Source organism: Triticum urartu, chromosome 5 (genome assembly GCF_003073215.2).
Source record: "Triticum urartu cultivar G1812 chromosome 5, Tu2.1, whole genome shotgun sequence".
Taxonomy (NCBI): Eukaryota; Viridiplantae; Streptophyta; class Magnoliopsida; order Poales; family Poaceae; genus Triticum; species Triticum urartu.
In genome coordinates this window covers 287832531-287844643 of record NC_053026.1, presented here as the reverse complement: position 1 = coordinate 287844643, position 12113 = coordinate 287832531, and the positions used below count along the sequence as shown (strand labels likewise).

Genomic DNA, 12113 nt, shown 5'->3' with positions numbered 1-12113 from the left:
GAAAAATAACTTTCACTTTGCCATCCTTCTTATCCGCCAAATACTTGGGGCAGTTCCGCTTTGAGTGACCAGTCCCTTTGTAGTAGAAGCACTCAGTCTTAGGCTTAGGTCCAGACTTGGGCTTCTTCACTTGAGCAGCAACTTGCTTGCCGTTCTTCTTGAAGTTCCCCTTCTTCCCTTTGCCCTTCTTCGTGAAACCAGTGGTCTTGTTTACCATCAACACTTGATGCTCCTTCTTGATTTCTACCTCCGCAGCCTTTAGCATCGCGAAGAGCTCGGGAATTGTCTTATCCATCCCTTGCATATTATACTTCATCACGAAGCTTTCTTAGCTTGGTGGCAGTGATTGAAGAACTCTATCAATGACACTATCAACCAGAAGATTAACTCCCAGTTGAGTCAAGTGATTGTGGTACCTAGACATTCTGAGTATGTGTTCACTGACAAAACTATTCACCTCCATTTTGCAGTTGTAGAATTTATTGGAGACTTCATATCTCTCTATCCGGGCATTTTCTTGAAATATTAACTTCAACTCCTGGAACATATCATATGCTCCATGATGTTCAAAACATCGTTGAAGTCCCGGTTCTAAGCCGTAAGCATGGCACACTGAACTATCGAGTAGTCATCAGCTTTGCTCTACCAGGTGTTCATAACGCTCCTGCAGCGGGTTTGGCACCTAGCGGTGCTTCCAGGACGTAATTCTTCTGTGCAACAATGAGGATAATCCTCAACTTACGGACCCAGTCCGTGTAGTTGCTACCATCATCTTTCAACTTAGCTTTCTTTAGGAATGCATTAAAATTCAACGGAACAACAGCACGGGCCATTTATCTACAACAACATAGACATGCAAAATACTATCAGGTACTAAGTTCATGATAAATTAAAGTTCAATTAATCATATTGCTTAAGAACTCCCACTTAGATAGACATCCCTCTAGTCATCTAAATGATCACGTGATCCATATCAACTAAACCATGTCCGATCATCACGTGAGATGGAGTAGTTTTCAATGGTGAACATCACCATGTTGATCATATCTTACTATATGATTCACGCTCGACCTTTTGGTCTCAGTGTTCCGAAGCCATATCTGCATATGCTAGGCTCGTCAAGTTTAACCCGAGTATTCTGCTTGTGCAAAACTGGCTTGCACCCGTTGTATGTGAACGTAGAGCTTATCACACCCGATCATCACGTGGTGTCTCGGCACGATGAACTGTAGCAACGGTGCATACTCAGGGAGAACACTTATACCTTGAAATTTAGTGAGAGATCAGCTTATAATGCTACCGCCATACTAAGCAAAATAAGATGCATAAAAGATAAACATCACATGCAATAAATATAAGTGATATGATATGGCCATCATCATCTTGTGCCTTTGATCTTCATCTCCAAAGCACCATTATGATCACCATCGTCACTAGCTTGACACCTTGATCTCCATCGTAGCACCATTGTTATCTCACCAACTATTTCTTCCACGACTATCGCTACCGCTTAGTGATAAAGTAAAGAAATTACATAGCGATTGCATTTCATACAATAAAGCGACAACCATAGGGCTCCTGCCAGTTGCTGATAACTGTGTTACAAAACATGATTATCTCATACAACAATTTATATAATCCCATCTTGACCATATCACATCACATCATGCCTTGCAAAAACAAGTTAGACGTCCTCTACTTTATTGTTGCAAGTTTTATGTGGCTGCTATGGGCCTAGCAAGAACCGTTCTTACCTACGCATCAAAAACCACAACGATTTTTCATCAAGTGTGATGTTTTAACCTTCAACAAGGACCGGGCGTAGTCACACTCGATTCAACTAATGCTGGAGAAACAGACACCCACTAGCCACCTGTGTGCGAAGCACGTCGGTAGAACCAGTCTCATGAACGTGGTCATGTAATGTCGGTCTGGGCCGCTTCATCCAACAATACCGCCAAATCAAAGTATGACATGCTGGTAACCAGTATGACTATTATCGCCCACAACTCTTTGTGTTCTACTCGTGCATATAACATCTACGCATAGACCTGGCTCTGATGCCACTGTTGGGGAATGCAGTATTTCAAAAAAATTCCTACGATCACGCAAGATCTATCTAGGAGATGCATAGCAACAAGAGGGGAGAGTGTGTCTACGTACCCTCGTAGACCGAAAGCGGAAGTGTTTAGTAATGCGGTTGATGTAGTCGAACGTCTTCGCGATCCAACCGATCAAGTACCGAACGGATGACACCTCCACGATCTGCACACGTTCAGCTCGGTGACGTCCCTCGTATTCTTGATCCAGTTGAGGCCGAGGCTGAGTTGCATCAGCATGACGGCGTGTTGACGGTGATGATGAAGTTACCGACGCAGGGCTTCGCCTAAGCACTATGACAATATGACCGAGGTGGAAAACTGTGGAGGGGGGCACCGCACACGGCTAAAGATAAACTTGTGTGTCTATGTGGTGCCCCCTCCCCCGTATATAAATGAGGGGAGGAGGAGGCCGGCCGGCCACAAGGGGCGCGCTAAGGGGGGAGGAATCCTACTCCTAGTAGGAGTAGGTTTCCCCTTTCCTAGTCCAAGAAGGAGAAGAAGGGAAAGAGGAGAGAAGAGAAGGAAAGAGGGGGAGCGCTACCCTTCCCCTTGTCCAATTAGGACTGGGCAAGGGGGGGCACCTCTGGCCGGCCCTCTCTCTTCTCCACTAAGGCCCATTGTGGCCCATTAATCCCCCCTGGGGGTTCCGGTAACCTCCCGGTACTCCGGGAAATACCCGATACACTTGGGAACCATTCCGGTGTCCGAATATAAACTTCCAATATATCAATATTTATGTCTCGACCATTTCGAGACTCCTCGTCATGTCCGTGATCTCATCCGGGACTCCGAAAAACCTTCGGTACATCAAATCACATAACTCATAATACATATCATCATCGAACGTTAAGCGTGCGGACCCTGCGGGTTCGAGAACTATGTAGACATGACCGAGACACATCTTTGGTCAATAACCAATAGCAGAACCTGGATGCTCATATTTGTCCTGACATATTCTGCGAAGATCTTTATCGGTCAAACCGCAAAACAACATACGTTGTTCCCTTTGTCATCGGTATGTTACTTGCCTGAGATTCGATCGTCGGTATCATCATACCTAGTTGAATCTCGTTACCAGCAAGTCTCTTTACTCGTTCCGTAATGCATCATCTCGTGACTAACTCATTAGTCACATTGCTTGCAAGGATCATAGTGATGTGCATTACCGAGAGGGCCCAGAGATACCTCTCCGATACACGGAGTGACAAATCCTAATCTCGATCTATGCCAACTCAACAAACACCATCAGAGATGCCTGTAGAGCATCTTTATGATCACCCAGTTACGTTGTGACGTTTGATAGCACACAAGGTGTTCCTCCGGTATTCAGGAGTTGCGTAATCTCATAGTCATAGGAACATGTATAAATCATGAAGAAAGCAATAGCAATAAACTAAACGATCATAGTGCTAAGCTAACGGATGGGTCTAGTCCATCACATCATTCTCTAATGATGTGATCCCGTTCATCAAATGACAACACATGTCTATGGCTAGGAAACGTAACCATCTTTGATTACCGAGCTAGTCAAGTAGAGGCATACTAGGGACACTCTGTTTGTCTATGTATTCACACATATACTAAGTTTCCGGTTAATACAATTCTAGAATGAATAATAAAAATTTATCATGATATAAGGAAATATAAACAACAACTTTATTATTGCCTCTAGGGCATATTTCCTTCACAAAACACACATAAACGTCTGGACAACGCGGTCCTTTGTCCCATCCAACTCGTGCATCAAATGTCCACAGACAAGTCCGGACATCCGAATTCAGCCAAACTAGAAACAAACTTGTGGGAGGTTTGGGGGATCTCGGACGCCCGCCACGTCGTACTCCGACAAACCCGGCCCACCCACCACCCCTCTCGGAGGCTTGTTCTCCCACTTCGTCCCTCCCCTTGCTTTGTATCCGCACCCACCAAGACCGCCACCTGTACACCACTCTGTCCGCCGCCCAGTTCTTGTTGAACCACCACTGCTCCACCCAGGCGCCTTGTTCTTCGCCACCGAGGTGTGGATCCATCCACAACACATGTATCGTTCGCCCTAGCCGACGCCATCCATGGCAGACACCATGCCGGGCAAGTGTTTGAGCAAATGCCATTGGGATTTTTTATCTTTCTCCTTGTTTAACATGAAGCAAACATGATGGTGGGGTACTCAGTGAGGGAAGATGCATTGTGGTGGGACACGTGGTTGGCCACAAGTGCAGGGTTTGTAGGTATGAAGCGAAGGATGGAGGGCAACCCTTCACATAGATGCATTGCTAGACGAAGCTCTAGGAGCAACCCATCTGGGTGAACACCATGCATCAATGAAGAAATTCAAGCTCGAGCAGAGAAAACACAAGATGAAGGCCGCTTTCAAGGAGTATGGTTGAATTTGGGATCGATGAATTCAAAAAAATTGTTGAACATCCGACACTCCTATTATGATTTAAATGTATGGTTGAATTGCTATGAATCGTTGATTTAAAGTGAGGTTGCATGACAAACATTTGATTTAGTTTTTTCAAGGAAACATGTACATGTGTCGAAGAGTGCTTAAAGAAATGGTTGAGCAGTTGGAAAGGTAAGTTGCTCTCAGTTGGAGCACAACTAGTTCTTGTCAACTTGGTCCTTACAAACATGGTTCTCTATACGCTTTCCTATTTTCAACTCCATAAAGGGGTTCTGATTATTTTAGGTCCAGATTGGTTTGGTAAGGAGATAGTTAAAAGAAAAGGTATCGGCTCACCTGGAGTGTGGTTTGTCAATCGAAAGGCCAAAGAGGTCTTGACATTCAAGACCTCAAGGTCAAGAATGACACCTTACTTAGTAAATGGTTGTTCAAGCTACTTACCGAGGAGGGTGTTTGGCAAACCCTACTGCGCAATAAGTATATAGGCCAAATGTGGTGTCCCAGGCATATTGGAGCCCAATGGAGTCACATTTTTGGACTGGCCTGATGGCGGCAAAGAAGCATCATTTCCCGCTTGGGGTCTTTCGCGATAAAGGATGACTCAGAGGTGTGTTTCTGGGAGGGTAAGTGGTTAGGAAACACCACTCCCAGAAACAATGTCCGGCCTTGTACAACATTTTCCGCAATAATAATGATACTCTTGCGGAAGTGCTTAGCTCCACACCCTACCCCTCGAAGTATCTTTTCAGAGGGACTTGGTTGGCCCCTGACTTATGTCATGGCAACAACTGTTAACCCATTTGGAATCAGTTAACCTGACACAAGGGCGGGATTTGTTTCATTGGAGTCTCACCACATCTAGGTCATTCACAGTTGAGTCTATGTATCGTGGTCTTATGCACTCTGAGATTCTAGTGGGATAGACATAAATAAACCTGAAAATGCAAGGTACCGCTAAAAGCTAAAATTTTCATGTGGTATCTTCGAATGTGAGTTGTGTTGACAAAAGATAACCTCGCTCGGCGCAACTGTCATGGGAGTAAGAAGTCTTGTTTTTGTACTCATGTCAAGACGTTAAAACACCTCTTCTTCCAATGCAAGTTTGTGCGTTCTATTTGGTCAGTCATCCCAATAACGTCCAATTTGTAACAACCACAAGTGTAGTCAATATTTATGGTCATTGACTTGACGGAATACCACATAGGTTCAACATGCTAATACCGGATATGCACCCTTATTATGGTCGCTTTGACTACATAGAAATGATGTTGTCTTCAGTGGCAAAGTTTCTTCTCCATTGCAGGTTATTTTGCGTTGTACTCATTGGCTCCATACGAGGTCTATGCTGGATCAAATGGAGTATCAACCGGTGATAAGGAGATGTGTATGCGCTTGAAGCGAGTGACCACAGAGGTTTCTACCCAACATGGGTGGCAGCGTAATCTCTGGATCGGTCCACCCTTTCCTTCGACATAGGCACAATGTTGGTTTTATATGACTTTATTGTTGACAATATTTTGTTTCATTTACCTTTTTGTTGGACTGCTTGTTGTTGGTTGTGTCCATCCTATCTATGTAGATGTCGGTGTGATTCGTATCCTCTCGATGCTACATTTGAGTTAATAAAAACACAAGAGGTATATGTAAGTCACTTGAATTTGGAATATGCATAAGTCGATTTTCACGTTGGAACAAGGAGGGAAGGAAGGAGCTCGTCGGAGAAGGTTACCTCATTATCTATCTTAGGGGTGTGTGTGGGGGGGGGGTGAGCTCGCCGGAGAAGGCTAATCCATTATCTATCTTAGGGGCGTGGGGGTGGTGCAAGTTCGCACGAAAAACCGATCATCGTCGAGGATAAAAGATGAACATGAACACGGTAGGGAGGTAGAATGTGTTTAATCTAGTTGACCGTTGATGGGAACAAGAAACACCAAAGTTGTCTAACCGAATTGGAGGCCCAAAATATTCACCTGGATTTTAAAGCTTTTTTTGGAGCGCTGTACCCGTACTCCTGTGCAGTGGCAAACTCGGTAGAACAAGCTGTTCATCCCAGTCTCTTCGTAGGGGAGTTGTTCTAACCAAAGACAACCTCGCACGGCGTAACTGGCCAGGGAGTAAGAGCATCTCCAACAACCGCGCCAAACTAGCGCTGCGCCGCAAAATTGCCCATTTTAGCGCGCGCAACCGGTATAGTGGCTCCAGCGGGTGCGCAAAAACCGCGTGCGCGACATATCTAGTTCAACGCGCGGGCCAAAACTGCATCGCGCGCCGCTTATTTGCTGCGCCCGCTCCCGCCCGTTGTACTCTCGCGCGCTCGCTCGCAACTCACCCCCTCTCCAGCCGCGGTGCCGCTGCCGCCCACGCCATCCGTGGACCGTTCCGGCGCTTCCCCGACCTATCCCCGCGCCGCCGCGGCTTCCTCCGCCCCCTCTAGTCACCGCCTCCCCTCGTACGCGTCCGTCCTCCGATGAACAGCGCCCGGGCGCTCGCTGCCGCTCGGCGCCCGCAAGGTGTTCGACAAAACGCCTGCAAGGTATGTATTGCTCAAACTTCATGAATTTGGTGCATGTTGATTGTAGTTTTTATAGCATAGTATTGAACATTGTAGATGAGTTCGACGTATGATTCTTCCGAAGAAGAATTTGATATGGAAGAGGAGGAGGATCTTGCAATGATCCTAGCTATGCACATCAATAAAAAACCGAAGCACGGTGGTTCGGTTATGGGTCGGCAGAAAATTTGGAGGGATAGGATTGATGCCCATAACAGATTGATGAGGCACTATTTCGTGGAGAATCCCACATACCCGGAGTCGTACTTTCGTCGCCGGTTTAGGATGATCACGAGTTGTTCAGGCGCATTGCAGAGAAACTAGCGAGCCATGACCGGTTTTTTCAGCAAAGGAGGAATGCCGCCGGAGAGCTCGGGCATAGCATCTTTCAGAAGGTGACAGCCGCTTTGCATATGTTGGCATACGGTATCCTGACTGATTTAGTTGATGATCACTTGGCTATGGGTGAGAGACAAGCCATCATGTGTGTCAAGCACTTCGCAGTCGGAATTGTGCAAGTGTTTGGCCAGGAGTATTTGACATCTCCCAATGCTGAAGACGCTGCAAGGCTATTGGAGATGAACAAAGCTCGTGGCTTTCCTAGTATGCTTGGCTCAATAGATTGCATGCATTGGAGTTGGAAGAATTGTCCAAAGGCATGGCATGGGTAATTCCACGGCCAAAAAAGGGTTCCACTATAATCCTTGAAGCGGTGGCCAATCAAGAGACTTGGATTTGGCATGCATTCTTTGGGATGCCTGGATCTTTGAATGACATCAATATTGTCAACCGGTCACCACTGATGAATAAGATTGCAAATGGTGATTTGCAACCGGTGCAGTTTGTAGCAAATGAACGTACATACAACTATGGCTATTATCTAGCGGATGGCATCTATTCAAAGTGGCAAACCTTTGTGAAGCCATTGAAGGTAAGAAAAATCTTGATTTCCACAATGCTCAGGCGGCGGCTAGAAAAGATGTGGAGAGAGCTTTTGGGATTTTGCAAGCCCAATTTGCTATTGTGAGAGAACCGGCTAGATTTTGGAATCAAAAAATGCTTTGGTACATCATGCACGCTTGTGTGATCATGCATAACATGATCATCGAGAATGAGCGTGGCCAAGATGTAGACTACTCTCGGTATGAACTCTTGGGACATCCCGTGCGAGTGCGATGGAGGGCTGAAAGGGTAGCCCGTTTTGTTGCCTCCTATCATGCCATTCGACGTCCCGTAGCGCATGATGATCTTCAGAAGGATCTCATTGCGGAGTGGGGCGCATGGAATGGACGATAAAGAGCATCATGATTTGTGCGTTCAATATTGTATTGTTGAACTATTTCTTGTATTGTTGAACTATTTGTTGTATTGAACAATAAACTGTTTGTTTGAGTTGTAATAACGAAATTGAACTATTTATTTTGATTTATTTTGTTTGTGTTTGATCTTTTTGCTTCTGTTTTGGAATGCATATGTTGTTTGTGCGAGAGTCGCGCGCGCTGCATTTTTGCGCGCTGCTGGAGCTGCGCGCGCTCTACATTTTAGCGCGGCTGCTGGAGCCGGCGCTGCATGCCGTGCCAAACCAGGCGATGGGCGCGCGGCAAAGTAATTTTTAGCGCGCGGCGCGTTCGGCGGCTGTTGGAGATGCTCTAAGAAGTGCTATTTTTGCACTCATGAAGAGACAATCAAACACCTCTTTTTTCAATGCAAGTTTACACGTTCTACGTGGTCAGTCATTCAAATAGCGTCAAATTTGTATCCGCTCACAAGTGTCGCCAATATTTTTGGTCATTGGTTGGATGGTATTTCAAATAGACTGAAAATGCTAATAAGGATGGGAGTGTATGTTTTACTATGGTCGCTTTGGCTATATAGAAACAATTTGGTTTTCAATAACAAAAATGCTTCTCCTTTGCAGGTTATTTTTCGTTGTACGCACTCGTTTCATACATGGTTTACGCTATAACGAGTGGAGTACCAACCGCTGTTCAAGGCGGTGTGTACGCGATTGGAACAGGGTGGCAGCATAATCTCCGGATCGGTTCACCGCCCCTTTCGACATAGACATAGTGTCAGTCTATATGACTCTACGGTTGTCCATTTGTCGTCTTTTTTTTCTTTTTATCGGACTTTAGATGATTGGCTGTATGCATCTTAGTTATTGCAGAGGCGGGTGTTACTCATAATGCTTTGATCTTGATGCTACTTTTTAGATAATAAAAGCGCCCTTTATCGAAAAATCCCGCTCGCTTTTTTTCAAAAAAAGAAAAGAAAAACTGTTCATCCAGCCCAATCCACAGTCAAATTAACACACCTGAATTAGAGAGAGACAGCAGGGTACATGCGGCACACGAGGAGACACGCTCCACTCATCCATCACCTGGACCTGGCGCCGCCGGAGTGGTGGTACCCCGCCGGCCTCCACGCGGTGACGGCGTACAGCGGCTTCTTGTGCCAGCAGAGGAAGAAGCAGTGCCCCTCGGCGTCGTGCCTCACCTCGTACCCGCCCCACCCGCTCCTCTGCAGCAGCTTCCTCGCCTCCATGGCGCCGCTGTAGCTCAGTCCCACCCGCTCCATCCCCGCCGCCTCCATCCTCCCCGCCCACTGCCGCGCCCGCTCGTGCCGCTCCTTCCGCTCCCCGCCCTCGCACGCCACGATGCTCCTGATCTCCTCCCCCAGCACCGACCGCTCCACCCGCGCCCGCTCCGCCGCCGCGCTGCCCCGCTGCGCCGCCGCCGCGCGCTCCAGGCAGTCGAACAGCGATGCGTAGTAGTTGAGCGCCTCGTCGAACCTCTCGTGGAACGCCGCCCCGTTGTGGTTCGCCTCCTGCTCCGTCACCACCATGATCTTGGGAGACAGCGCCTTCACCGCCGACAGGAAGGACCCGATCTTGGGCCTCTGCTGCCCTACGGCGGGGAAGTGGCCGCCTATCGGGGACTGCGGCGACATGGAGGAGAACGCGGACGCGTCGGGGCTCAGCTGTAGCCGCGTGTTCAGTTCCCGCTCCAGGAGCTCCCCGAAGCTGCTCGGGCTGGACCGCGCGATGATCTGGAGCGGGGTGAGGCCGCCCTGCCGCCTGCCTCCGGTGTCGTCGGCCGCGAGGAGGCGGTGCAGCTGTAGCGCGACGCTCACCGCGAGCGCCTCGCCGGACCTGACGCGGAGGTTGTGCCGGAGCGCGTCGAAGTCCATGTCCTCGAGCCGCGCCTCCACAGCGTTGAACTGGAACGGGATGTCGAACGCCTCGGCCTCCCTGACGAGCACCGCGGACATGCCAGCCAGGAACTCCTTGCTCTCATGGACGGCGGTGATGCGGAGATTTGGCGTGCCGTCGCGCCGGCCGCGGAACGAGTGGAACAGCGCGATCCACTGCGCGGGGTTGGCGGCAGGGCCGGAGAGGTCGACGACGTGGACGAACCGCTCACCCTCCATGGCCTCGACGATGGCGTGGTTGGTGGTGAGGTACGCGAGCTTGAGGAACGGGAGCATGTCGAACATGTGGCGGCGCGCGGCCGGGACGAGGTGGGCGTCGTCGGAGCTCGAAGACGACAGGAGCGCCCGCGAGAGGCCCGGCAGGAGCTTGAGCAGCTTGCAGGCCAGCGCGTCGGCGAAGACGGCGGCGAGGCGCTGCAGCGTGTGAGGCGCGTCCAGCGACGCGAGCTGCATGATGTGCTCCAGGCAGAGGTTAGCGCGGTCGAACTCGCCGGCGGCCACCTCGGAGGCGCACTGGTACAGCAGGCTGATGAGGCGCACGCTGCACTGGTCCGAGCTCAGCTCCTGCACCGACGTCCCCGCGAAAGCGTACGGCATGGGAGAGTACAGCGTGGACGCAGGCGACGACGTCGCCGACGACATCACGTCCTCCTGCTGCTGCTGGCGCTGCGGCTGCGGCTGCGGCTGCTGCTGCTGGAACATGATGGATGCTATCCCACCCCAAGTGCGCGGTTCCACTCCCTGCAGAGAGTAATTAAGGTTATCGGGTGAGTCAAGCCATGGGCATTGTTCGACCCCGTTGTCTTGTTCGAAGCAACAAAAATGGCGAGGCCTCGAGTTCATACCTTCCGATGTGGTGAGCTTGTCTCTTGTGTCACCTCGGGTCTCTCCAAGGCTGGACGCATCTGCGGCACGCGCAATGCCATCTTTGTCCGCATCTCGGTGGAGTAACTGAGAAGATTGAGATTATTCTCTTGGAATTCATCCCCGAGGTTTGGGTCGCAAGGTACAAGACAAGCTTGTGATCAAACCATTCTGTTTCAGGTTACGTCCCTGCAACCGCGCCCTACACAACCAAACAAAGTGCGTGACTGTTTTCGATAGCGTCTGTTGGCTTAAAATTTTGTCATAAATCTGCCGCTCCCTTTTTTTTTATACTCCTACATGATAAATAAGATGAAAGGTGTGCCTTTCTTTTGCAGGGTAGATAAAAGGTGTGTCATGGGTCATATTGTGAGGGTCTTTTCTTCTCAGCAACAAAATTGGGCATACAAGTGTAAACCCTTTGGAACAAATGAAAACGTTGATACGATTCCTATTAAATTCCTACGGAATCTTTCAATCCATTTTTCTTTTGAAGAAATTCAACACGAGGTTAGTCTATTTAGTCACATGAGCTAAATGGCAGTCGACTGAATTTCAAATTGAGGCAGTCGATTCTTAAGAAAAAGGCTTTCGCACCGCTATATTGATATAGCAACCACCCAATACAATAAAGAGTCCAATGCTGAGGCAAACAACACAAGCATGCCCAAAAAAACAAAAGAGAAAGAAGAGAGAAAATAAAGTCAACAGCGTCGGATCGACGAAAACGATGATAACCCAAAACCGTTGTGCCTACCAGAGATGTGCCACCTCGCTCCAGGCACCTCGAACCTCCGCATACCAAGCAGCACCTTCAAGAAGGAACACGACGACGACGTTGCTGCCCGGACAGGTCCTAGGGTTTCCCCCGGTACACGGAGGGGTGTGGGGAAGGGGAAGACCCGACGCCCTTCAGGAAGGAACGATGGTGCCCACGGGCGTCACCGCGTCGGTGCCGGTAAGCCGGCCCAGATTTCTC

At 48.8% G+C, this 12113-nt stretch overlaps 1 protein-coding gene across 1 annotated transcript; it reads right to left on the bottom strand.

The window, feature by feature from the left end:
• Positions 1-9279: 9279 nt before the first annotated feature.
• LOC125555899 (scarecrow-like protein 3) lies at positions 9280-11508 on the bottom strand. Its single transcript, XM_048718705.1, has one exon. The coding sequence runs from the start codon at positions 11111-11113 to the stop codon at positions 9437-9439; it is 1677 nt and encodes a 558-aa protein (XP_048574662.1). The 5' UTR covers positions 11114-11508; the 3' UTR covers positions 9280-9436.
• Between the last annotated feature and the right edge of the window lie 605 nt (positions 11509-12113).